General features: G+C 41.1%; 2 protein-coding genes across 6 annotated transcripts in view; both read right to left on the bottom strand.

Annotated features, from left to right (window-relative positions):
- si:dkey-71h2.2 (low density lipoprotein receptor adapter protein 1) overlaps positions 1–14308 on the bottom strand; it is an 84845-nt gene extending 70537 nt beyond the window's left edge. For all 3 annotated transcript variants that reach the window (XM_061747096.1, XM_061747095.1, XM_061747094.1), the window contains exon 1: positions 14054–14308. In XM_061747096.1, coding sequence (XP_061603080.1) covers positions 14054–14138 — 85 coding nt within the window. In that variant the 5' untranslated portion in view covers positions 14139–14308. The remainder of the gene's footprint in view (positions 1–14053) is intronic.
- A 7150-nt stretch (positions 14309–21458) lies between these two features.
- si:ch211-278j3.3 (E3 ubiquitin-protein ligase RNF19B) overlaps positions 21459–26712 on the bottom strand; it is a 36215-nt gene continuing 30961 nt past the window's right edge. For 2 of the 3 annotated variants that reach the window (XM_061746652.1, XM_061746653.1), the window contains exons 9-11: positions 24052–24183; positions 23666–23936; positions 21459–23074 (exon numbers count right to left, since the gene is read on the bottom strand). In XM_061746652.1, the coding sequence (XP_061602636.1) occupies positions 22798–23074; positions 23666–23936; positions 24052–24183 (680 nt within the window). In that variant the 3' untranslated portion in view covers positions 21459–22797. The remainder of the gene's footprint in view (positions 23075–23665; positions 23937–24051; positions 24184–26712) is intronic. The other variant, XM_061746654.1, reaches the window with a different exon arrangement.

Genomic DNA, 26712 nt, shown 5'->3' with positions numbered 1-26712 from the left:
ATTTTTAGGGGTGAGTTCAGTCACTCTTTGTGCTGAGCCTTGACTGGAACACGGTGTATCAGAAGTGGTGTAGGGGGAGTTGAATTTCTTTTATAAGAGGAGCAGAACACCGAGATAGGATTTATATCACTGGACCCCAGCAGAGGAGCAGGTACCTGCAGGTTTAGAGTTTCTAGTGTTGTAATTAATGCTGATCTAAGCTGCTGCCTGTCTTGACCAGTACACAAGAGATTTTACATCTTAAGAGTCTTATCTCCTCAGTTAAATGAAGGCTTAAATTACATAGAATGATATACAGTATGCATACACACCTGCACACACAGACAATGGGCTTCCGCATTTAATCTCCCTCACACGCACACATGTACTGCAGGAGGATAACAAGCAAACGCATGCTTGTTAAGACTCTTAAACCAGAATAAAAGCCCATCTCTTCACAGACAGCTGTCATGGACATCAAGCTGAAATGTTAATGCTTCACTCACTGTGCACACTAACCAGGAATCTGGACAGTACGTAAGCACTGCTTCGTGCCTGTGGTGCACTGAACAAGCATCTCTGCTATAATGGGGTCTCTCAGTTTCTCCCTGTTGCATAATTCACTTCACTTCGGGCCAGGCAACGTCAGTGCAGCATCTCCCCAGAGAGATGGTAGAGAACAATAAATCTGTGTTACCGTTTCTTATGAAACACGTAAAAAATGTAAACGTGAAGGCTTAAAAATGAGTTATCAAGCATAACATTCACAACACGTATAAACCTTGAGCCAGGAGAAAATGTTATACGCTTGCCATGAAGCAATTGTCAAGGGGTCTCGGAAAGAAAATCGATGTGGAATATGATGCGGAGCAGTCTTTAATAACACCGGGCCCGGATTTTAAAAATCAATATTTGTGGACTGCGGCGTTGTGGTAAATATACCTCCCGCTTCAGATGTAACAGACACAGGGGAGCACAAGAAAGGATCCGAAAGTCATTGAGAAATTACATTTAGTTGAAATATTTGTTTTAGTGGACAACTGACGTGAATTAAAACTGTTGTTTAGTACAACAGATCTAGCACACATATCCTCTTTATTACTGACAAGAGAGGGATGTTGCAGCAGAGAATTAAGGTTGTTTTGTTTTGTTTTTTTCATCTTAAAAATAGAGATTTTAGAGAATTAATACAGGACTGACAGTTGTGGCATGACAGATGGCTCAAAGTGTGTTTTGATTAAATGACTAATAATAAGTGCTGGAAAACAGGATTAGAAATACTACAAGATGAGGGACAAAGGGAGAACATCAGGCCTCCTCAGTGATCCAATCGCAGGCGGAGACTTTGAAGTGTTTACACCTGGTATTCAAATGCATCCCATATATCAAGAGCAACAATTTGCAGTAATATCTCAGTGACACAATCCATACAGATGCACACAGCTACAACATCATCCGCTGTTGCTCGAGCAACAAACAAGATTTCAGTAGATCTATTGATATTTCGATAACAATCCTATAGTCAGTTACCGGAAAGATTGGTCAGTAAATTCAGTCATTTCAGGTGATTGAGTTGTCCTTCAGTGAGGCCAGGGACACAGTTACGTTCACATGCAGCGATTCAACCTGGTTGCAGATCGGTTGCAGACATCGTTCCGACTTTTAAACTGCATGTAAACACCTCAACCTGGTCAAGCCGGATTCATCAACCAGTTTGGAGCACCTAGATAAGCCAGTCACAACCAGGTTGTTAACGCCATGTGTACGGGGACATAGATATTGCAGTCTGCGCATGCTCGAGAATTTCCCCCGGGTGGGGTTTTCCCCCGGGGGAGGGGATTCACCCGGAAGTGAAAGGAGACGACGCGTGCTCAGTAGTTGAAAAGGAGGCGGCGCGTGTTTACCCATTCTTTAATTCTTTCATTCCATTCTTCAAAACATGTCTACAGGAAGAGCTCATTTTTGGTCCGACGAGGAGACGCGTTTTTCTGCTGCGGCAGATGCAAGAGTTAAACATCTTGAGGTTCATGGATAGGCGGAAAAGTAGGAACGCGGACCTTTATAAAAAGATCGCCAAAGAGATGGCTGACGCGGGCTTCACAAGGACACCGGAGCAGCTCAAAATAAAGTGGAAGAATCTACGCACGGGATATATTAGCGCCAAACACAGGAAGAATAGAAGTGGACACGATCCGGCCAGTTGTCCACACTTTGCAATTTTAGATGACTTGCTTTGGAGTCGTACCTTGGGTACAGCGCCACCTAGCGTCATGGAGTCAGCCATGCTCTGGTTACAGTGGCTTATTCAATCTGATTCAGTCTGATCTCAGAACAGCATGTATAATCAGACAAGTGATCCAATCTTCTGCATGTCATTATCTGATCAGATCTGCAACCATGTTGAATCGCTGCATGTGTACGTACTGTTATTTAAGGATATGTCCTTATATATCTCAGATCACTAACTTACCTGACCTTATTGATTAATTACTCCAGATTGTGTTCACAAACCTTGTGAAGTGATGCCCACTTATGACTGGATCACCCACCGATGGCTGTTTTCACCGGACCTGAACAGGTGTCAGGTAGGACTTGTGAACTTGGTTGTGAAATTTACCCCAATAAACCGTGACAATATAATTTTAGAAAAGTGAAATCAGAATAAAATGTAGTCCTGCACAATATCACAATATCCACCTTTGGAGGTAGCAACAGAGGCAAAACAATGAGGCATAGCGCTCTGCAGAGGAATAGTGAGTGGAATCAAGTGCTACATTTGTTGTTTTGGATGAGAGACTCTTGGAGGAAAATGTACTTCATAACTGATGCAGAGCAGTGTTGGCTTTATGCGTCTAGTGTGGAATCCCAACTTGCGGTCTAACTTCGCATGCTGGCCCCGGATTACGCTGCTTTTACATGAATCCATATGGAAAGCACAAGAATAGCATAACAGCACAGGGGTGGGCAATTCATTTAATATACTATTTAAATTGAAATGATGGCTTCTGAGGGTAATCTATGCGTGGCCCTGTGATGGATCGTGACTTGTCAAGAGCACACCCCTGTCTTTTCCCTGAAGACAGCTGGGACAGGCCCCAGCAAGACCCCTAGGACCCTGAAAGGATTAAAACAGATAATGAATGCAGGACTGCCTGTCCTTACAGTTTAGATACAGCAAAGGTGAAAAAAGGGAAAGCTCTGGCCATCAAGTTCTACCTGAAGGAAGTAAAACCTCTCAGCATTTTCTCTGACTGACTTCAACTCGAATATCCCATATCACTCAAAGCACATAACAGAGCAACCACATCCTGGACCTGGAGTCGCTCATGCACGTCATCTCTGGCACCTGCTGCAGCCAGAAGTGCCAACGGCAGACTGACCAGCACAAATTATAAAACAGAATATTGAGCGGATGCTGCAATGCTAAGACAGTGGGAGAACAAAGAACAAAATAATCCAGTATTACAGTAAATCAGGGAAAAGTCAAAATAATAAGGACTAATCATGTTTGAGAGTATTTCATGGCAATGCAGTAGTTAAGATATTTCAGTCAGAGCAAAACACTCTTTGCCATCCCCAGAGCCTCACTACAAACACGGCATAGAAAGAGCATTAGTCACACTCCGGGCTGCTGGGTAGTAAAGCCAACCAATAACTAAAGTTCTTATAATGTTTCCTCTTGCACATGAAACCAAGTGGAATAATAAGTCTTGTAAAAGGCCGAATAAAATAAAGGCTGTGCTCTGCTGTCAGCGAAGTGGTTGAGCTTTTGACAATAATCCCACTAATCAGACTGTTGGAGGGATTTGGCTCATGGACGGTAGTACTCCTTTGAAGTGGAACGAGTCAAAAGGTCATGCTATTACACAAAAATCCTGCGGCATATTGACAAAAGCCTTTGATGCATTTTATAACGATTGTTTTAGACCATTAATTGTAAATTTCCAAAAAACTTTGTTGGTGTAGTTCCCCTAGTCAATATGGCAAACGTGTTTAAACTGATTATCTGAAACATTAATGAGCTCCCTGAGTCATGAATTTGAAGGACTTTAGTAAGAATGCAAAGGATTTAAAATGACTTAAGTTGAGTGCATGCAATACCTCAAAGCAATGCCAGGATCTGCTGATCTCTAGAACAAGTAACCCATGAAACGGCTTACTTTCCTTAAAGCAAGCGCCATGAAATTTAATTAGTAACACTTTATCATCTAATCTATCTTTTGTGTGCATAAATTATGGAGCCTTCAGGGGAAAACCTGCCGACTTAAATCATCATCTGATACACAGAGGCTAAAATATTCAGTATATTCAGGTTTAACAGGTTTTTATGAAAGTTTGTAAATCAGCATTTTCCCTGTTAGAGCACCTCAGACCTGGTGTGCTCGTTTAGACTTCCTTTCTAGCTTTGATATCAAACTGTGCTTTCATTTTTAATTAAATTATTAGAAATATTTGAAATCCCAAAATTACACGACCTTATTTCCTCCTGTCCCCTTACATATGTACTAAAAATGGCAAATATCACTTACACAGCGGTTTTAGATCATCTAAAATTTAGGAATCTTTAAAGGCAAACACAGGTAGGCCTATGTTAAACTTGGCAGTGGCTGGAGACGACTGCACTAATTGAAAGACTTGCAAGTGATCTGAATCCTCTGATCAGCTCTGACTGGTGACTGAAAGATCGTCCGATAAAATGAAATGAAATGAAAATGAAATAAATCAAACTTTTCTCTATAGCCAGTAACTTGAAAGATGATGATGATGATCCAGTCATGAGGAAGCATGCTTTTGATGTGGGCGCTTTCCACCCGAGTTCAGAACACTGGTAAAACCTGTGAGGCTTTAAAATTACCCACAGAGGAATAACCAAAACATTTGGCACAACAAACTGGATCCAAGACAGCAGCACTCAGAGCATTGGGCATGCTAACCACGCTCAATGCTATGTAGCCAAAGTGTTTGTTACTGATCACACTTCTTCAAAGAAAACTAAAACCTGCCGAAATCAGAATTGAAAATAGCTAAAGTTTTTACACAACCAAAAAAAAAAAAGAAGCTACTATTATAGTAGCATAGATTAGGTAAATATGTCGATGACAAACCACTCTGCCTATAAAAGTAAAACTGCTGTGTTCTTTATATGTGCTATGAAGCTTTGCATTTAAATTACAGTGCATTTGGGAATGAATAAAGCTGCATTAATATCACTTAAGCCTGCATGGTAAAACAAAATAATCAAATTAACAAATTAATTAAACTCTAATTATCGAGCTAGAGATTTGTCTACCCAGTTCTCACCACAGGAGCCTCCTGTAGATTTCTACACACTAATCGCAGCCTTTGCCCGACTCCTTGACACTCCCTCCATCATTCCCCCGCGGAGGAGTAGGGAGGGGGGATGTTGGTTGGTTGCTGTTTTTACTTCCTCCCTGACTCACTGACTCTTGAGTCTTAATGAGCCGTCGGGAGATAATTGCTCCTCGAGGGCAGTGCTGACTGACACTGGTGCTCTGTGCATCTCGTCGCGGCAAGTCGACTAACTTCAAAATCAAGCTCTGATCCGAGCTGCCAAGCACAGAAATAGAAACTGCATATTCTGACTTTTTCATTAAAGGAAAAAAAGCAACAAAAAAAAAACAAGAAAATAAAACTCCTAACATTCAAAATGTGAGTTAAAAAACAAAATGCATCTTTTCACTTAATGTTGGTTTATATTGCCTGAACATGAGTGCTCCAGAAACATGAGATGATTACGCAAGCTGAAAAACTGTGACATTTCTGGAAATAAGAGGGTAACAAAAGTACAATACTAAACCCCAAGGACACAGTCTGAGTGAATTACATTCACTACACCCCTGAAGCTAAAACATTTTAGACAGATGTTGACTGTATAGGTGCCAAGGGCAAGTACATCTGATGTTCAAGACTCAGGAATGGTCCACCCTGCTTCTGTGTGACATTATACAAAGGGATGGCTCATACGCCAAGTACATCCTCCGTCCTTGCCTCTCCATCCCCCCACTAGCACTGCAACAGATAACAAGAGGTTACAAAGGGCTAAAGGACAGTAGGGCTGTAAATCTTTAGGTGGCAGACAATTGGTTTTAGATTCTCAGTTCATTTTCAATTTCAGTGCTTGAGTCCACTGTGACCAAACAAAGCAGAAGTAAGTCTGAGAGAATGGTATAAATGGATCAACCATTAAAAAAAACATCTTATCTACTGATTTAAAAAAATATATAATTTGGCTCAAGATATGAAGGTGATATTTTATAAAACTATACTATGACAAGGCCTTAACAACTTCTAGCTTTGGATTTTTGCACCGATAACATATATTTTCACAATAATGTGACGGTGTAACAAACTGTTTCACCTAAGTATTTAACTGAAACATAGTTTACCAACATGGAGTTAGTCAGCAGCTGGATATTTAATTTATTTCTACTCTGTCCGTGCAGATTATTCGAGGCAAACAATTTGCATTGTTCTCAACATATACGACTTTTATTTTGAAAATCTCAACTCAAATTACTCACATCTGCCTCCTTCTTGTACACAATACCCATTCACCTCACCAAAATCCTCTCACGTCTGGTTCTCCTCCCGTTCCCAGCCATTTCCATCAATGCAGAAGATACCAAACATGGCTTTGTCCAAACTCACAAAAGAGTATCCTGGACACACTATTCAAATGGCTGCAGAATTGCTAATAAGACCTTGGATCAACAAGTTTTTACTGCAAAACCAATAACGGTCAGTCACCAGACTGCACAACATAATAGAAGTCTTTTGTTGATACTATTTGGTTGGCCTTCCTGCTTTATCTCTCTAATTGGTTGTATACCAATAAAACTTTCTTCTGCATCTGATTAGATCCAGAGGAACCAGACTCATTCATTGTATCAAACAGGAAAAGGGTTAAGACGGTTGTCTGGTCAACACACCACACCAAAAGAGCAGCTCTGAACTGTCTTTGGATAACTTTAGCAGCAATTATGTATTAATGATGAGAAACAAGGAAATAGTTATAAACTCGGAACCTTAGTAACTAGGAATCGCAATTTTCAATAATTTTCCAAAATAATATGGGACGGCTCAGTTTTCCATTTAATAAAAGAACCAAGTAAAATTCATATCAAGTAGAAAGCGTCTCTTGACCACAGATTACTGACGACAGGTGTTTATAACGTTGGCATTATCATAGCAATCAGAGGACAACAAAATGAATAACCCAGCTGTTTCAAGTTAAATCTATTCCCCATTTTCTTTAGATTTACATAATTCATAAATGCTACATTATTAATGCAAACTCCAAGTTACCATCCTATTAAATGATTTCTTCTCATTTCACCTTCACATTTAAGTCTTACGTTCAATTTACTGGGTTAATTTACGACACAAATAATCCACTTTGTGTTTTTCCAAACTTTAAATCACACATAATTTATGTGTCTGTGGCAAGCTGCTGCAGCGTTATCTTCTCTGCATTCTGACAGCCAGCTCGGACACATCACAGCATGCTGGCATACAGACACTGTCCTCTCAGCAAATTGCCTGCTAAGTAGCTTTGGGACTTCGGCAGTCACCCCTGCCGTCTGTGACAGCAGCATACACAGTTTATTTTCTGCCTGTTTCCTCTGGTGCTTCACTGCTTCTGTCATTAGATGCCAAAATCCAACTGTCAGTTAGTCTTTTCTGTTCTTCTTTATTCACATTAAGAACAATTAAAGGGGTCATCGGATGCAAAAAGTCGCTTTTGCCAACAGGTATTTGTGTATTTCTACGTCTTACTGAATCGATATCGAAGCATTTAAATCAATATCGAATCTAAATCGAATCGAAACCTAAAGTATTGAAATCGAATCGAATCGTGAGGTTCTTAACAATACCCAGCCCTAATTGTAACACTACATTAAGGTGGCCTTTGAAGAGGGTTTAGGAAGTTGTCCATTTAGGATTAATAAATCGTTTAAGTAACTATTTTCAATCTTCATGGGGCAGTTCATTTTTTCAAATAACAATGGTCACTGTAATACAATACCTGACAAATAGTGTCTTTCAATATTACAATTACAGGGTTGATTGTTTCCTCATCAATGATTTGCTCTTGTTTAGGCAGATGCATCTGAAGAATTGGCCAAGGCGCATCATGTGGCCTGCTAGACGGAGACAACACAAACAGGGGTGACAAAACTCCATCCATTTTCTATACCCGCTTTATCCTTTGCAGGGTCATGGGGGTCTGCTGGAGCCTATCCCAGCTCATCACAGTCGAGAGGCAGCGGTTCACCCTGGACAGTCCATCACAGGGCCACATATACAGACAGACAACCACACATACTCACACTCACACCTACAGGCAATTTAGAATCATCAATTAACCTATTATGCATGTTTTTGGACTGTGGGAGGAGCACGCAAGCACGGGGAGAACATGCAAACTCCACACAGAAAGACACAGTGCTAATATCTAAGCTACCGTGCTGGCGTAACAAAATTCAATAATAAAAAAAGTTGCCAATGAATTTAATCTTTAATTTTTTTTTTTAACAGAGTGAGGCATCTTCCTTCCTTTCTATCTCTGCTGAGATTACATGCTAATAGATTACAGCGCCAGGTAAACAATATGGTGGCGAGTGGCAGCAAAGTTCATTAAAAGATGTATTTTTGTAGCCATTTTTCTTGTCTTTTTTTTAACTAGCACATCATTTAAACAACATCAAAATTCAAAAGCTGAGAACTAAATACAGTATATAGATGGCACAGGTTTGCTGATCCATATTCTATGTTGTGTGTAATTACTTATCATTAACTTTCAGTGGTATACATATATCAGGTATAACTTTTAGTAATTGTTTATTTTCCTACATATTAAAATGCGTGTTATGATACATAGGCACGCGGACAAATGTATCTTGCCCTGATACTGGTGTTGGTTCAAACTGATACAGTTGCACAGATGTGTCATAAGAGCCTCCCACTGCCATATTTTCCATAATCTATATCCCACACAGTTCACGTGTGTTGTGTCGAAACGCCCCACAGAAAAGAGGGACGGGCTGAACAGAACCCAGAAATATTTAAAAGGAAATGAACCAAAACAGATTGATTTATGAGGAGCTGATTTTGACAAAGAGAAAAGTTGTTTTTTTTAACACCAATCAGTGAGAATTTGTAATCACAGTATATTAGTGACTTTTCATTAAGACCCTAAAGAATCATATGAACATATGGTAAATGGGCATCCGATGACCCCTTTAAGAACAAAAAAGTAAAGTGGATATGCTCCTGCCAAAAATGTGTCTTTAAAAATGACATGTCACGCCGGTTTGTACCCTTTAACAGAAAGACAATGTGCATCAATAGCATCGTCAGACGCTCAGTGAAACTTTGCACTCCAGACAATTTATGCTCAATATTCAATAATTTATATAGGACACTTCCTGCAGAGCCTAAAGGCACCAAGAACACCCTGCTGGCTTTGAAATACATTGATCATGTTTGATGAGGGCTGGCACAGGCAGTGGATTATTCACTTAACAGGAATTCAGAGACGATGGTGTGGGTAATTCAACTTTCAGTGCTGATGTTCCTTTTGTTTACTTCATTCATCCACCTCAGATAAGGCAAAAAAAAGCAAACAGTTACTGTATAGACGTGAACAGTTAACAATTAATTTTCGCTTCATTGCCCAGCTTGCCGGTAAAAGGGGACCTATTATGAAAAACACGTTTTTTCTTGTTTTAACATATATAAAGTGGTCTCCCCTCACCCTGCCAGCACAGGGGAGACAAAATACCATGAATTTCTGCAAGGTCTCTGACCCCCGCCGGACAGAGTCCCCCAGTGTCACGTGATTTTTTTGAGCGGTTTAGAAATCTGCTACCGTCGTGACTCACGACGGGAGCAGATTTCCATAGGTCGGCCTCCGCTGCTGAAACCACGCCCCCAACAGCTCTCTCTGCTGGCTGGAGCTCCGCCATTGTTCAGCAGCGGTGACTGTTTTCCACCGGTTTCAACAGTGAGGGAGAGTTAAAATGAGGTTTTGCATCGACATTTACCCTCATAAAAGGATCCGTTCCAACAGCACGGACCCGGCAACTGCACACGAGTCAGCGGTAAGTTACGTTTTTTTTATGTTATTTATATTTTTATGATCTTTGCATGGGCTAAGTATTTAGCTTAGCTGCGGAGCCCCGGCGCCGCATACGGACCGGACCGTCGAGGAGCCCCGGGTTCGGAGCTCCGAACCCGGAGATCCGAACCCGGGGGCTCCGGGGGAGCCGGCGGCTCAGTACCGTAATACATTTTTCTTCTGTGGTTTCAGATCTTCCAAGCACCTGGAGCTGTTCACATTCAGAAGACGCGCGGTCCTTCCTTGAGCCAGCAATAGTGCATACATTTTATTTATATATTTTAACAATAAAGTTGCAATTTGTGAAAATTCAGTGTTGTGATTTCTTTACAGTTAACAGGATTCATTTGTCTGTAACATAAGAAGTGAAATGATGAGGAATTGGAGTAAATAACCGTGGTGTACCTGTTTAGAATTAAATTCAATCTTCCTGTGTGAATTAGTGTGAAGACGAGGTGACTAAAGGCTGATTTATGGTTCCGCGTTACACCAACGCAGAGCCTACGGTGTAGGGTACGCGTCGATTTAACGCAGAACCGTGGACACGCTTTGCTACGCAGCCGCTGCTACTTCTCCCCGGAGGGACGCTTTGTCTCCTCCCCTGCTACACGTCATTCAAGCAGCCAATCAGCGCAGAGCCTCATTATCATAGCCCCCCTTTCCCTTAGAATGGAGCACAGAAAAAGGGGTTAGAAGCGGTAAAACTATAGACATGGCCCACAGGCTGAATTTCTGATTTATGTAGACAAAACAAGCTTTAGATTGTTTTTAAGACATTCAAGGCCTGTTTAAAATATACATTAAATGCCATAATAGGTCACCTTTAACGCAGAACCGTGGACACGCTTTGCTACGCAGCCGCTGCTCTTCTCCCCGGAGCAACGCTTTGTCTCCTCCCCTGCTACACGTCATTCAAGCAGCCAATCAGCGCAGAGCCTGTTTAACATAGCCCCCCCCATCCTCCGAATGAAGCACAGAAAAAGGCTTTAGAAGCGGTAAAACTAAAGACATCGCCCACAGGCTGAATTTCTGATTTATGTAGAAAAAACAAGCTTTAGATTGTTTTTAAGACATTCAAGGCCTGTTTAAAATATACATTAAAGGGGACATATTATGGCATTTAATGTATATTTTAAACAGGCCTTGAATGTCTTAAAAACAATCTAAAGCTTGTTTTTTCTACATAAATCAGAAATCCAGCCTGTGGGCCCTGTCACTAGTTTTACCGCTTCTAACCCCTTTTTCTGTGCTCCATTCTAAGGGAAGGGGGGGGTATGATAATGAGGCTCTGTGCTGATTGGCTCCCTGAATGACGTGTAGCAGGGGAGGAGCATAAACCTCGCTCCGCCAGAGCAGCCCGAGCCTGTAAATTATCACAACACTGAATTTTCACAAATGGCAACTTTATTGTTAAAAAAATAAAATATGAGTTGTATATAAATAACATTTATGCACTATTTCAGCCGGATCTGCCCGGCGGATGCTGAACGCTGGTCCAGCCTGGGACGTACCCCAGAAATCCCTGCTCCCAAAGCGGCTGGGAACCTGGACAATTTAGTCGGACGGACCGCGCTTTGGGAAAGGGGAAGTAGGCTGGAGCAGCGCGCATCACAGCGGCTTCAACCGGGGAATTTGACCGGTTCCAACCGGCCGGGACCGCAGGAACCGGCCTGGACTGGTAGCAGGGACTCCCGGGGACCGACCAGCGGAATTTCAGCCGGATCTGCCCGGCGGATGTTGCGCGCTGGCACTGCAACCCCACGGCGGGCGCACAGAGCGGCTCCGGGGCGCATCCTATGCGCATCGCCCGTTATCGGTGATCAAACCGACAGATTTGGCTGAAAATCTCGGAGGGTGAAGCTGGTCCAGCCTGGGACAGACCCCCGAGGACCCAGCTCCCAAACCACCCGGGAACCTGGATGATTTAACCCGGATCCGCTCCGCCGCGGCGCCGCGTCCGACTGGCTGAAGGAAGCACCGCTCCAGCCGGCGTAGAGAGCTGGTTGTGGGCGTGGTTTCAGCAGCGGAGGCTGAACCTATGGAAATGAGCGCCTATGGTGACGTCACCATAGGCGCAGATTCAGAATGGCTCAAAAAAAGGTCACGTGACACTGGAAGACTCAGTCAGGGGGGGGAGCAGACCCTGCAGAATTCCATGGTATTTTGTCTCCCCTGTGCTGGCAGGGTGAGGGGAGACCACTTTATATATGTTAAAACAAGAAAAAACTTGTTTTTCATAATAGGTCCCCTTTAAATGCAGTTCATGGCAGTAGCTCAGCAGGTCGAGTAGATGATTCTACAATTCTAGGTACGCCTGCGATAAAAAAAATTAAAAAAAACATATCAAATGCCGAAAGTGAGGAAATGTTTCACCTAAATAAGAAAAGAAAAAGTCAAATTTGAATGTGATGGCAGCAACACGTCTGAAAAAGTTGGGACATCTTATAATTTGGGAGACCTCAGTAGTGGAATGTTGGTGCTGTTCAGGATCCGAGCTGCTCAACGATCCTGGGACTTCTTTGTCATATTTTTTCATTTCATGATGCACCAAATGTTTTTAATCGGCGAAGAATCTGCACTGATGGCAGGGTAGATCAGCCCCTGGATTTATTTGTTCTAAAGAATATGCAATTTAGCATTATCTTGCTGAAAGATGCAAGGCCTTCCCTGTAAAAGAGGGTGTCTGAATGGAACCATACATTGTTGTAAAGCTTGTATAAGCCTTTTAGCATTGACATTTGTGGTGCAAGATGCCCATTCTATTGACACTATTGTGCCCCCTGTACCACCAGAGATAGCTTTTGAACTGACTCCTTTTTAGTCACGCGGATGTGGCATCCACGGTATCCAGAAGGAATTCCAGTTCTCAATTTGTCAGACAACTGAAAGGTTTTCTGCTTAGTGTCAGTCCATTTAAAATTAGCTTTGGCCCAGAGAAGACTGCAGTGTTTCTGGGTCATGTTCACATTTGGCTTCTTCTTTGCATGATGGAGTTTTAACCTGCATTTGTGAATGACATGGCCACCTGTGTTCTTAGACACGGATTTCCTGAAATATTCTCAAGATTATGCGCTGATTCCGATTAGAAGTAATGTTTGTTTTGATGCAGTGCCTTCTGAGGGCCTGAAGATCACATGCACATGCATGTGATCAAAAAGTTTTTTGTGGTCTACTTTTAGTAAAGGAACTTAAGGTTTTCCTTTTAATGCATGAGCTTAGAAATAAAGTTGTTGAATATTTTTATTACTTGCTGAAATGTTATATGAATGAGAGTAACTGTGTTCAATTAGCGTCTATCGATCACTAGCAGCACAATCAAATTGAATAAACATTGTATCGTGGCAATTTTGTAATAAAGAAACATCAAACCATCATCCAGTTCAAGTCATAATGGAATTTTTAATTCCTTTGTGTCTCTAAGAACTCAAATCAAGTGTCTGGTCTGCTGTCAATTAACCTAGTTAGTTGCCAGATGTTCCTCCAAGTGTTTCCTTATAGTATCACTTACTTTTCAAGCCTTTTGCTACACATGGCTGAACTTTTTTTTTTAGATGTGCTATTAATCACCTGATTCAAAATTAGCAAAACTTAATTGTAAGAAACAATCTGCAGAGGTTGCAGTTAGTCCACAACCTGCAGATCAATATCAAAACACTTACAGCCCACCGGCTTGTGGCTGTGGTTGATGCAGCAGCAGTGTCCTCCGTCTGAAGGCTGATTTATGGTTCCGCGTTACACCAACGCAAAACCTACGGCGTAGGGTACGCGGCGAATCGCACCGTACGTTGCGCGTCGCCGCGTACCCTACGCCGTAATCTGCGTCGATTTAACGCAGAGCCATAATTCAGGCTTCACGGAAAGCTCTACCGCTACATCTCCAAAAGTCTTGGCAACACTGCGACCGTTTCCAAATACAAGTGCAATCCCACTCACTCTCGTGCTTGGAGGCCCCCCACGTGTGCCGCGGGACCCCGGGGCTCTTGATGATCGCCCTGCCGGCAGATTTCAGAGCATCCATGTCGAGGTGTGTCCTCTCCCCGGCAGGTGGATCCCCCTCAGCCTCCGCAGCACAGGCAGACAGATATGCCAGTAGTCACAGGGAACAACCACAACAACAGTAACAAAAAGGTGATGTGAGAGGACACGGATATAAGTTCCCAGCGCGAGAGTCGCCGCCTCCTCCGTCCCCGCTGAAATGAGCAGCTGAGCAGCTCGGAGGACTCACTGCACCGGCTCTAAAGTTGAGGGCGTGTCCTCCTCACCTTCACCAGCCGTGCAGATGGCACTTAACGAAATAACAACAGCATAAATGACATAGAGAGCAATTACACACGTGAATCCATTCAGGCTTACACTGCTACTGCTACTTTATGCGTCCTGTGATGAAGCATTTGTTTTAATTATCCATTGTCGTCCATTTTCATAATTAGTTTTCTGATTTAAATTATGAATATGGTTTTTATATTTTAAAAAAGTGTACATTTTGTCGTTTTGAGCTTTGTATGATTATGAAGTACTGTACAACTAAACTGGTGGGTGCATATTATGTACATTGGCGCCCCCTAGTGTTTGCAAACTGGTATTGCAACCCAATATGCCACCGCACCCGTGTAGCCGGTGGTGGTTAACTTCTGCATCGTATATCTTTATTTATCCTTTATTTATCCAGGAAAGTCCCATTGAGATACAATATCTCTTCTGCCAGGGAGTCCTGGTCAAGATGGCAGCAGAAAAATAAATTCAGTTTCATATAAAAGAAAAATACATACAAGGAAAAGTAACTTTACAAAAAAAAATAAAAACATATCAAAACAAGAAACAAACAAACATAAAACATACAAGGATCAGAAAGCTAAAAAGAATTCATGACAAAGAATGACACTTGATTAAAAACAATGACATTGTTCTGTGAAAAATGATTTTAACATATGTTTGAACATGTTAAGAGAAGGTAAATATTTCAAGTTGAGTATGTGTTGTAGCTAATTCCAAGCTTGCGGTGCATAAAAGGAAAAGGCCGATTTACCCAACTTTGTTCGAGTGCTTGGGACCATGAGGAGAATTTTCTCTGATGATCTAGTGTTATAGCTACTAGAGTAATATTTTAATACATTGGATATGTACATATGTAGTTTACCCAGTAATGCTTTTGCAATAAATATTAACATATGTGATTTTCTCCTTAGACTCAGTGAAGTCCATTCAACCATTTGATACAAATTACAATGATGTGTATGTATATGATGTGTACGTATATCATGGATGACTGGACTCAAGCTGTTCAATTATCCAAATTTATTTTCATCCCCTTTCCCCGAAGATATCACAGAACAAAGAGCGTCACAATAATGTAAAATAAACATAAACACAAAAAATATCAGAATCAGAATCTGAATCATCTTTATTGGCCAAGTTTGAACATTGTCCAACAGGGAATTTGACTCCGGTTATTTCGCTCGCTGTACCCAGATTTAAAAATAGTAAACAGTAAATAAACAAATGTGGCACTTATTAACATATATACAATTAAAGAACTGAAAGGTGCAACAGTATGAGGTAGAAAAATGACGGCTCTAAGTAAAATAAAATAACATGTGTACAATTTTTTAAAAAGTGAAAGGTGAAGCAGAATGAGGCAGACATGATTGTTGCTGGAAGGTGCATTGTTACAGGATGTGATAGTTATTATAATTACTGCTAATATTGTTATTGCACGGTGATTGCATGGTGAAATATACATGGGAAATAGCCGGTGACATAAAATATTAAGATTAAAACAAATAAAATGTTAAATTAAAAGTACAAAATAAGAGCTCACCTTTCCCCGAAGACATTACAGAACAAAGAGGGAAGTTTTAGGCGGGACAGAGCCTTTTATAGGGGTGTTGCCCCCCCCCCCCTCTAAATAATGTACAAAAACAAAAACTCAGAAACTAAAGTTCCACCTGAGGAGAACTGTTGGGGGAATTCTTAATCGGTCAAATCAACCATTGTTACACCTGTTAAAAAATTGTGTACAAAATAGTGGTTTGCAGTTGCTGTTTGCAAACTGAGTATAGAAGCAGATGAGCAGTAAACTGCCCTATTTGATTTGCAAAAGCTGAGCTTTCTTCTGGAAACCTGCTACAGAGTATTATCATTCTCTAGAAGAGTATTATGTTTTACAGTGTAAAGACTTTAGGTAACAATGTAAGAATGTAAAAAAGTTAAATTAAAATGGAAATTGGTTGAGAAACTGTTGGATAGCAAAGTGTGGCTGAAACCTCCAGAGATCATCACAACTGCTTTACTGATGTCTTTCACCTGGTGACAACTTCAGCGATGACACCAACTGCATCAGCAGCAGCAGAACTCACAGGTAAGCTCTCTGCAGACAGCATGGACGGGATCTCTAAGTTCAGTTCATCATCTAGGGTGCAGAACTACTCCTCCAAAGCAATTTTTCCCAGATAATGCCATCTGTTTACGAGTAGGCTACTGCAAACACTCCTACGACACTTTTGTTGGTCTGTCTGAAGTTTTTAAGTCCAGTCCTGTATCATCTGAAATTCATGTAGAGATGCTAAAGTAAAAAACATACTGCTGCCACATCTTGAAAAATGATGTAACTCTGCTGTTTCCTTTGAATGTTCCATGATCATCCATCTCGCCTCTTGATCTCAGCTTTCACATGATTATCAACGTGGAAGAAAAATGCTCAAAACATTTTGGTTATCGGTTTCTCTTCTGCTAATCAGCATTTTAGATCTTCTTGTGGTCATTAGCTGGTTCTTTCTGCTGCTTCCACAGGTGAAGAACTTTCCGTTGTCATGGATACTCATCACAACAAATGTTGAAAAGTGTCAGAGTTACCAGAAGAAATCCTCCAGCCAGAACATCATCCAAACCAGCATGGGAAAATGATTCAAAAAAACATAGTTAGGCCTACATCATAAAAATGCTCAATAGAAAATATTAAAATACCAAGAAAGACACTGTTTGACAGTTACTGAACCAGGCTTTCACTTACCTTAACATGCCAGGTTGAAGTTTAGATGTTTTTTGTAGTTTTGATAGCTTATAATTATCTTTTATTTTGATTTATTTTCTTTATATACTGTACTGTATATAAAAGGGGTAACAAAAGCCTGGTGTATATTGTTGCCTCCCGCCATCAGTGAGGACATTTTGCCACCTGTTGGTCATTTTCTGTCACTGCAGCTCTTTGCTGGTCTGTCTCTAATCCACACTGTCTCTAATACCTGTCTGCTCCTCTTTTGGATGGCGTTCATTTCACCACTGCTTTGTACCACCAGCAGAAATTAAAGAAAGACAGACATAAGTTGAAAATAATTAAATAAATGAGATGCAAGAAATAAAGGTTGTAGTGCATTATGGTGGATTATTAAAATGCAGCAGTAAATGAAAAGGTTTTGAACCTTGACTTAAAACAACTGAGTTTCAGCTGCCGTGATGCATGGGAGTTTGTTCCACAGGTGAAGAGCATAAAAGCTGAATGCTGCCTCTCGAGTTTGCTTCCAATTCTGGGTACAGAAAGTAGGGGTGACCCTGGCGACCTGAAGGTTCTGGTTGGTTCATAATGGACCAGGAGATCAGAGATGTATTTTGGCCCGAGACCATTCAAAGATTTATAAACCAACAGCAGGATTTTAAAGTATATTCTGCGATAAACAGGAAGCCAGTATAAAAATGTAAGAACTGGAGTTATAATAATAATAATAATAATAATAATAATAATAATAATAATAATAATAATAATAATAATAATAATGATAATGAATTTAATTTATAATGCACTTTACATTCAATTAATCTCAAAGTGCTACAACATTCAAGGCAAGAAAATCAACACAAAGCAGCAGTATCATCACTAAAATGTAAAAAAGGTGACCATGGTGACTAGTTTAGTCTTGGGGGGTTTGAGGAGGTTGTTCTTGTTTGCTGAACGGGTGCGGGTGGGGGGTTGAGTATGGATCAGCTCCTTGAGGTAAGGGGGTGCGTTGCCATGGACACATTGGTAGGTTAACAGCGAGATTTTGTATTCTGTCCGGGAGGAGATGGGGAGCCAGTGTAGTGAGTGGAGGATGGGAGTGTGATGTGGTCGTATTTGCACACTCTCATCAGGATCCTAGCAGCACTGTTCTGAATGTATTAGAGCTTTTGAAGGCTCTTGCTTGGGATCCTGATGAGAAATGCATTGCAGTAATCGAGCCTGGAGGAGACGAAGGCATGGACCAATTTTTCAGCATCTTTCAGGGACAGGATGGGGCGGAGTTTGGCTATGTTTTTGAGGTGGAAGAAGGATGTTTGACATAGGTGTTTGATGTGGGCCTCATACTTGAGGTGGGGGTCCATTCTATCACCCAGCCAGGTTGGTGACTGCTGTCGACACCTGCAGTGGGCGGGGCTTCAAACTGCGCTGCAGAACTGGAGGGAACAGTGCATATAGCCTAGCCTACATATATATATATATATATATATATATATATATATATATATATATATATATATATATATATATATATATATATATATATATATATATATATATAGCTGCACATCTTCAGTTTCCTATTTCACCATGGATCACACTTTGGGAAGCCTTCTTTATATTTTAGCGTTATTTCCGCATAGATAAGAGTGAGTTTGATGCTCCTTAACAAGTTTGGTCCTGGATCAACAGCAACCGTCAGCTGGCCCCGGTGAAGCTGCAGTCTGTCTGCGGTGAACTCTGACACACCGGGTCGGAGCGGATTTGATAAAATAAGTGTGTTAGTGCACAGCTATGCTCATGTGCATGTGAATGAGTGTACGTTTGTGTGTACACGAAAGTACAATCTGCATTGATGGTTCTTGCTTCAGGAATCCCGGTCTGTGATTGGACGCTGCCTCGGCGTCGCCGCTGCTCATTTGCATAAAAGTTGAGATTTTTCAACTTCAAATTGACGCTCTGGACGCCTCCAACGCCCCCGACGTCTCCAATGCCTCTCGACGCGCGCTTTCATAGAAAATGAATGGCATTTATGACTCTGACGCCTGTGACGCTTCCAGTGTGAATCCATGGTAGGACACCCCGATTTCAGCAGCGCAGGTGCCAAAAAAAAGGACATCCCTAAAACTTCTAAAATGCATAGAAATGTATTTTTTTATGAAAAAACAAAATGCTTTGATTTAAAGTTTAAAGTGCTTTAATAGCATTGAACTTGCATGAGTGTACAGACAGCCAACCATACTAGCAACTGAAATAGCCTCCTATGCTATGTATGTCCACATCAGCTAAGATGTAGAATATAGCCTACAGGTGAAGAATATGGTGTAAAAGTTAATTTATTTCAATAATTCAACCTATAAAGTGAAACTAATACGTGTATATTACATAGTCTCATTACAGGCAAAGCAAGCTATGTTAAGCCTATATATGTATAGCCTATAATATATAATTTTGATGATTGAATTGTTTATTGATTTCATAATATATTCACATTTTTTATTTGGGGTTTTCATAAACTGTGAGCCATAATCACCGAAATTATAACAAATAAAGGCTTGAAATATCTCACTTTGCATGTAGTGGGAAATTATATATTTGTTTCACCTTAAGTTGAATTTACTACGAATTAAGTTTTGCAATATATTCAAATTTTCCGACCTTCCCCTGTATATTATGACATAAATAAATAAGAGCATAATATGTGTCTGTATTGGTTCAATACGGAACGCAGCTTTTAATTCCCAATTACGGAACAATTCCATATTTCAAGGGACGGGTGGCAACCCTAGTTACAGTAGTCCAGTCTACTGAAGATAAAAGCCTGGGCAAGTTTTGTAAGTCCTGCTGAGACATCAGTCCTTTAATCCTCAATAGGTTTTTTCGGTGATAATAGACTGACTTCACTACTGTCTTAATATGGCTGTTGAAATTCAAGTCTGAGCTAGCTGAGCTTAGCTATTGTTTAGCTTCACTGCTTTGAGCTCAGTGCTGACTTTTAATCGTTGCTCCTTGGCTCCAAACACTGTTATTTCTGTTTTGTCTTCATTCAACAGAAGAAAATTCTGGCACATCCACTCTTTAATTTGATCAATGTATGGATATGATTATAGTGCCCTGGTGAGATGGTTATATATAATTAGCATCACCATATATAATAGAAATAATAATTTTTGGAGCCAAGGAAGAAAGATTAAACGTCAGCACTCAGCTCAAAGCAGTAAAGCTACAAACAAATATCCAGGCCAGAAGTCGGGGAATGGTTCTGGACTCAGACCTGAATTTTAACAGCCACATTAAGACGGTAGGGAAGTCAGTCTATTATCACCTGAGTGACATATTGAGGATTAAAGGACTGATGTCTCAGCAGGACTTAGAACGCTGGACTTCTGTAACACTGTTGGGAACACTGCTGTTGGTTTATAAATCTCTGAATGGTCTCGGGTCAAAATACATCTCTGATCTCCTGGTCCATTATGAACCAACCAGAACCCTCAGGTCGTCAGGGTCACACCTACTTGCTGTACCCAGAGTCGGACCAAGCACGGTGACGCAGCATTCAGCTTTTATGCTCTTCGCCTTAGGAACAAACTCCCAGAATGCATCAGGGCTGCTGAAAATCTCCTTTGCTTTAACTCAAGGTTGAAAACCTTTTTATTTACTGCTGCATTTCAGTAATTTACCACAATGCACTGCAACCTTTTCATTTGTTTAATTCTTTTTAACTTATGTCCGTCTGTCTTTTGTTTGTGCTTTTGAACTTTTTACGTTTTTTACGCATAAAATAAAAAGGTTTGTGTAAAACACTTTGTTGTACATGAAATGTGCTATACAAATAAACTTGCCTTTCCTTGGGAGCACAGGACGAAGCTGCTGAATACTAAACAGGTTGTCATAATGCAGTTCACGCACAGGTTTTAAAAATCCAAGTGCTGCCATCCAGATGTCTTTTGGTTTTTTGGGAAGGTTACGCTTAACTGAGCAATGTTTTTTTCCAACTTCATTGTGAGGTATGGCTCTGTTGTATTAAAAAAATAACAAATGAAAAAATTGAAATCGCCAGTTAAAGCTAACAAAAGGTACCTGAGTTGATTTGGTAAAACTGTAATCAGTTCCTTAAGATCAAAAGGCATTACTGTGAGCATAGATGTGTAGGGACATTTTTCACATAACTTAATCAGTTTCACTTGGATTCATTCATTTTTCCCTTTCTTCTGTTTGTCTGCTCTGTAGTTTTTGTGGTCTAATAATCCCCTTAATTTTTATAATCCTTGAATACACAGGAATACGTCTCACGCCTCCAAAGAAATATAATTTTCCAGACAAGAACACAAGCATTGTCTCTGGATCCTTCAAGGTGAACTCTTTATTCAGTTTTTCTACATAACCCGACATAATTTCTCATTTCAAATCCAAGTTCACCTCACAGTTATTTAACACTCATGAAGCAAAGCAGTGCATGTACTTTATAGTCATGAATATCTCACAAAATTGTCTCCAGGGTTGTTTTTACAGTTTAGGCTGCGGTAGCATGCTGCTGTTGTAATTTCAGTGCTCTGTGACTACTTCAGAGAGACTTTAGTCTATATTTCAATGCTCTCAGCATGTGTTTTATTGTGGATGCACACCGATTTGTTGAATGTTGAAGCTTTCAAAGTTGAGACTGTGGCATCGCTTGCAATGTGGTCCTGCATCAGGGTGAGCATTTTTAACAAACTAAAGACACATCTCTCTCTAGGATTTAAAAAGAGACGTCCCCTCAAAAGCTGAAAGCTGCACTAGAACGATGCAAAACTTTTTATCCCCCACCAACTTTTTCCATGGAAGACTGTAGATCTGATTATAAGTTATAATTCCTGGTACTTGTAAGCCCTCTAGTCAACTTCATCCCTGCCACGTTGTCACAGAGCATGTCTAAGTCCAGTACATAACAGCAGCCACAGGTGTGCGCTTAAACTGTTTCGGGTTCATTTTCCATTGCATTTTTCTTTCACAAGAATAATCAAACAGTGCAGCATGCATCATCTGTTAAAGTTGCACAATTCATTTGTGAGCACTGCATCTTAAAAATCAAGGAAATTTTACTTCAGATAGAAAAAAAAATACTCCTGTTTTGCAGCATGGCTTGTGAAAGATTTTATATTACTTCACTGATAATACAGTTAATAGATTCTCAGTCTCCCCTTGCAAAACAGAAGAAATCACGCTTGCAATGGTCTCTTTAGTTGTGCAGGAGAGAAAGGAGGGAGGTAAGGTGGCTAAAACAAAACAACCGGATGAAGAGAGGGATTTAAGAAATAGATTTATAATTGGGGGAGAGCAAGGTAGTTTCAGAAAGGATTAAAAAAAAAAGGATAAAGAAAAGAAACAGTCTGAACTAGACAGCTATCATGCTCTCTCTCTTTCTGCCTAACAGTTCATAGCCCTCCAGTAATTTTATCATAGTCTTACGCTCATTCACACACAAACACACATTAATCTTTATCATTTTCTCTCTTCGGAACTGCATCTTCTTCAGGGGGTGGAGCTAGAAGGCATCTGGTGAGAGGGTCCGTCTTGGAAGCAGAAGGTCACCTTGGCTGATGATTCTCGTGGTCAGTCCCAGTGGCACGTCAGCTCACGGATTTCGGCGTCCCCCCCGAAACCCGGCCGAATCTTCAACCAAGTACAAAAGCTGCACTGCAGCACCTCATACGTCGACTATTTCGAAGACGTGGAGGACTGTCTCTTCGTCCGCTCCTGCAGGCCCTCCCGGTTTCTCTCTCCCCTCCTGCTCTCCCCGCTGTCTCCCTCTCCCCTCCCTTCTTTCCTCCAGTTCTGAGGCACACTGGTAGTCTTGGGAGTGCGATTTTCCCAGTGATTCTGCTGACAGGCTTCGGCTAGACAGGATGCTACTTAGGCTGGACTGGCGGGCACCTCTGGGATGGGTTTCAATTTCCACACGGACTTCAATATTAGTTCCTTCCCTGCAGTGAGAACGATGTATAGCAAGCAAGGCTATCAATACAGTGTCATGCTAAATACTTTTGTCCATGAAACAATAGAAGAACAAGATTTCTGACTAGGGCTGTGCGATTAATCGATTTTAAATCTAAATCGGATTTATTACCGGTAATCAAGACGATGTTAAAAAAAGGAAAATCGGAAAATCGATTTTCCTTTTTTTGCAACTGGCTGTATTACAGACAGAGCTCGTTTAGTCATCTTTGTTTGGTCAAGAAAATTGTAAATGTTGTCACTTTACTAAATTCAAGGAGGATTTACAGTATCTTTCAATTGCACTTCATTCCCAATAGGGACATTTTTTTGCTATTTTTCTTTAAAAATAAAGATAAAATATTTGAAACAATTTATTCCATTGTCTTTTGTAGTTTTACCAAAAAAATCTAAATCTAAATCGAAAATTGGGTTTTCAGAGAAAAAAAAATCGTGATTTTATTTTTGTCCAAAATCGCCCAGCCCTATTTCTGAGTAGTCCTTAATTAATTATGATGTAGTGAAAATAATGTCGGTAAGGAAACCTGGAGGAAAAAGGGGAAACTAGAGGAACCACTTACTTCAGAGTAGTTGCTTCTGTGTCATCAAGCTTGTTTTCAGGCACAATAACCACCTCGCAGTCAGACTGGCTGTCCTGCTGGGTGTAACCATGGCATTGTGTTGCTGCATCCGACGCCACATATTGATCGAGCTCTGGGGGCGTGGTGCTCGTACTTGGAAGGACACTGACTTCCTGCACATTAACTCTGACTTCCTGGACGCTGGTGTCACTGAGCGTTGGGTTGTTCTGACCCGTCCAGTGATCACTGACTACATGAGAGAATAGAAGATCTATAAGAGAAGTGGAAACTCCATCAGACCGGGCAGGAAGGGGGATTGAAAATCTCAGCTATAGAGTTCAATTATATTTTTGACGTAAAGAGCAGGTACTGAAAGTTGCACTCACAGCTGGCCAAGTCTTCGAGTTGGATTTTATGAACTTCAGGCGGCTCGCTCTGCGCTCGACACCAGCCGTTCCTACAGAGCGACATAGGAACGACCCCATAGACATAAGTCAGCATTAGAGGTACACCCACACCTGAAAGAAAACACAGAACCATTCGTAAGATATTTTTCATAATGATTTGCCAAGAGATTGTGCAAAAATATCCTTTCCTAGCCAGTCATCATTTATAACCACCAAATGATTTTCAGGGAAGGCTGGAGCATATCAAAGAACATACAAACTCTACATAGAAAACCCTCAGACAGGAACCTTCAAAGTTATGAGGCAACAGTACTATTCACCACACCACAATGCTCTTTATGATTTAGTATAATGTTCTTTAAATAGTTTAAAACAATCATGCTTTTCACTTATATAAAGCTTTGAAAGGGAAATGTTATGAAAAGAGTGCTTAAAAGTGTATGTTTAGGTGTCTGAAGTGAGTACCAAATAAACACTTTAAGATAACATAATCTTGTCTCTTTGGGACACAAAAGTCTGAAAATACATCATTCATTGAGCCTTCCACATTTACAGAGTGCTGTGACATCACAAACCCTGATAGGATTACAACTATCTAGCTTTCCAGTCTTTATCTTCAACCACTTTAACCCGTTTTCTGTACCTCACAAGTGAGTGGCACAAAGCTGCAACATACATGTCATAAGAGGCACAGAGGGGGCTGGAGCTAAGATGTTAACTCCAGTCCACCTTAAACTAGACCCTCCAGGAATCCGCGATGCCGTGATCGCGGAATTTTTCGCGGATTTCACGGCTGTCCGTGGATTTACAGACCTTCCGTGGATTTCAATGTCTGGTGCAGAAAAATCACTTTTACTGGGGTTAATATTGCATATGTCCGCGCTGAATATGCGAATTATGCGGGCTCGCTTGATTTCACCGCATCATCGCCGACATTTTCGCATAAAGTTTGGAAAAAGGGGGAAGTGTTGTGAGTGACATGTCGGGACGCCCGGTCGCGACGTACGGGACCCGCCCGGGGACCTCCGCACCCCTCGCAGAAACCGCCACCCCCCAAACAGCAGCTCTCACCCGCGGGGGTGAGAGGAAAAAGGGAGTGCAGCTTGCGCGGGGGGCGCGGCTGCCGGGGGACTCAGGATCCGCGCTGACCGCGTACCACTGCGCCTGCGAAGGCCGGCGGAGGCGGACTCACGTTCCCATCCACTTGGGGGATAGTGGCGGCGGACGCGTGGGGTGACGGAGCTCTGTCTCATCCCCTCGCTGTGCCGGTGCGCCCGGCAATCACCCGAGCACCGACCCGCGGGCTGGAGGGAGAGAGACGGCCGGCCGCCGGGCTGCGACCGCCCCTCTCCTCTCCACCCTCGCTCTCCTTTTTTTTTCTCTTACGACCTCAGATCAGACGAGACAGCCCACTGAATGTAAGAGGGAAGAGCTCAGCGCCGAATCCGCAACTTCCTGCATATTTCGCATATTTTGCAACTTTCCGCATATTCCACGACTTCCCGCATATTCCGCAACTTCCAGCATATTCCGCAATTTCACCGCATAAAAGCACATAAAAAGCACATTTAATCGCATAATCAATGATTTTAGCCCGCATAATCAATGATTTTAGCCCGCAGAATCAATGATTTTAGCCCGCATAATCAATGATTTTAGCCCGCAGAATCAAGGATTTTAGCCCGCAGAATCAAGGATTTTCTGGAGGGTCTATTAAACAAACTGCTATGGGCAGAGGTGTAAATATGCTTTTGTACCTGTGGTACTATAATGAAAAATATAAAAAAGGTTTCATTAACATTCCAGGAAGTTGTACAAAATTTAAAAAAGAGGCCTTTAAAGGTAGGTTAAAGGGGACCTATTATGGAGCTAGGTCCCATGTTTGATGTCATTCCATGTTTCTTTCAAATATCAACAGAAATTATATCATCTTGAAATCACTTACCCTGCCTTTAATGGGAAACATATAGTAGAATAAAACTGTCACTGAACACCATATTCTACAACCTTAACATAACTAAATAAAATCTTTTTGGCAAATATTTCATGCCTGCCAAATCTCCAGATTTTTCATCCTTAACACAAATACAAAATAACAGTACTTTCCTCAGATTTGACTGATGAGTCAGCGCAGTACAGCATTGATTACAGTCCTCCCACTGACTGTAAATTAATAGTTGTTTTAATGGATTTTCAAAGGGGAAATCAATTCATTTAGAAGAGCAGTGTACTGTGCCCCACAACATAAATCTTTTAGGTGCCGATACAGGGATTTGTAAAAACAAAAAGCTAAATCATTAATATTAGCACAGTAATATTAAGTAAACACAAGAGGGAGTCCTCCTTCTCTGACTGTGGACTGGATGCAGTGAAGCTACAGATAGATGTTGATCCAAAAAGGCTTAAGGTCAAGTGTACGTACTGTGTTTATATATATATATATATATATATATATATATATATATATATATATATATATATATATATATATATATATATATATTCTAATTTTAATCAGCCAATCACATGGCAACAACTCAATGAATGTAGACATGGGCAAGACAATCTGCTGCAGTTAAAACTGAGCATCAGAGTGGGAAAGAAAGGTGATTTAAGGGACTTTGAAGGTGGCACGGTCGT

Source organism: Cololabis saira, chromosome 18 (genome assembly GCF_033807715.1).
Source record: "Cololabis saira isolate AMF1-May2022 chromosome 18, fColSai1.1, whole genome shotgun sequence".
Taxonomy (NCBI): domain Eukaryota; kingdom Metazoa; phylum Chordata; class Actinopteri; order Beloniformes; family Belonidae; genus Cololabis; species Cololabis saira.
The sequence above is the reverse complement of the archived record's forward strand: the minus strand, read 5'-3'. Positions and strand labels throughout refer to the sequence as shown.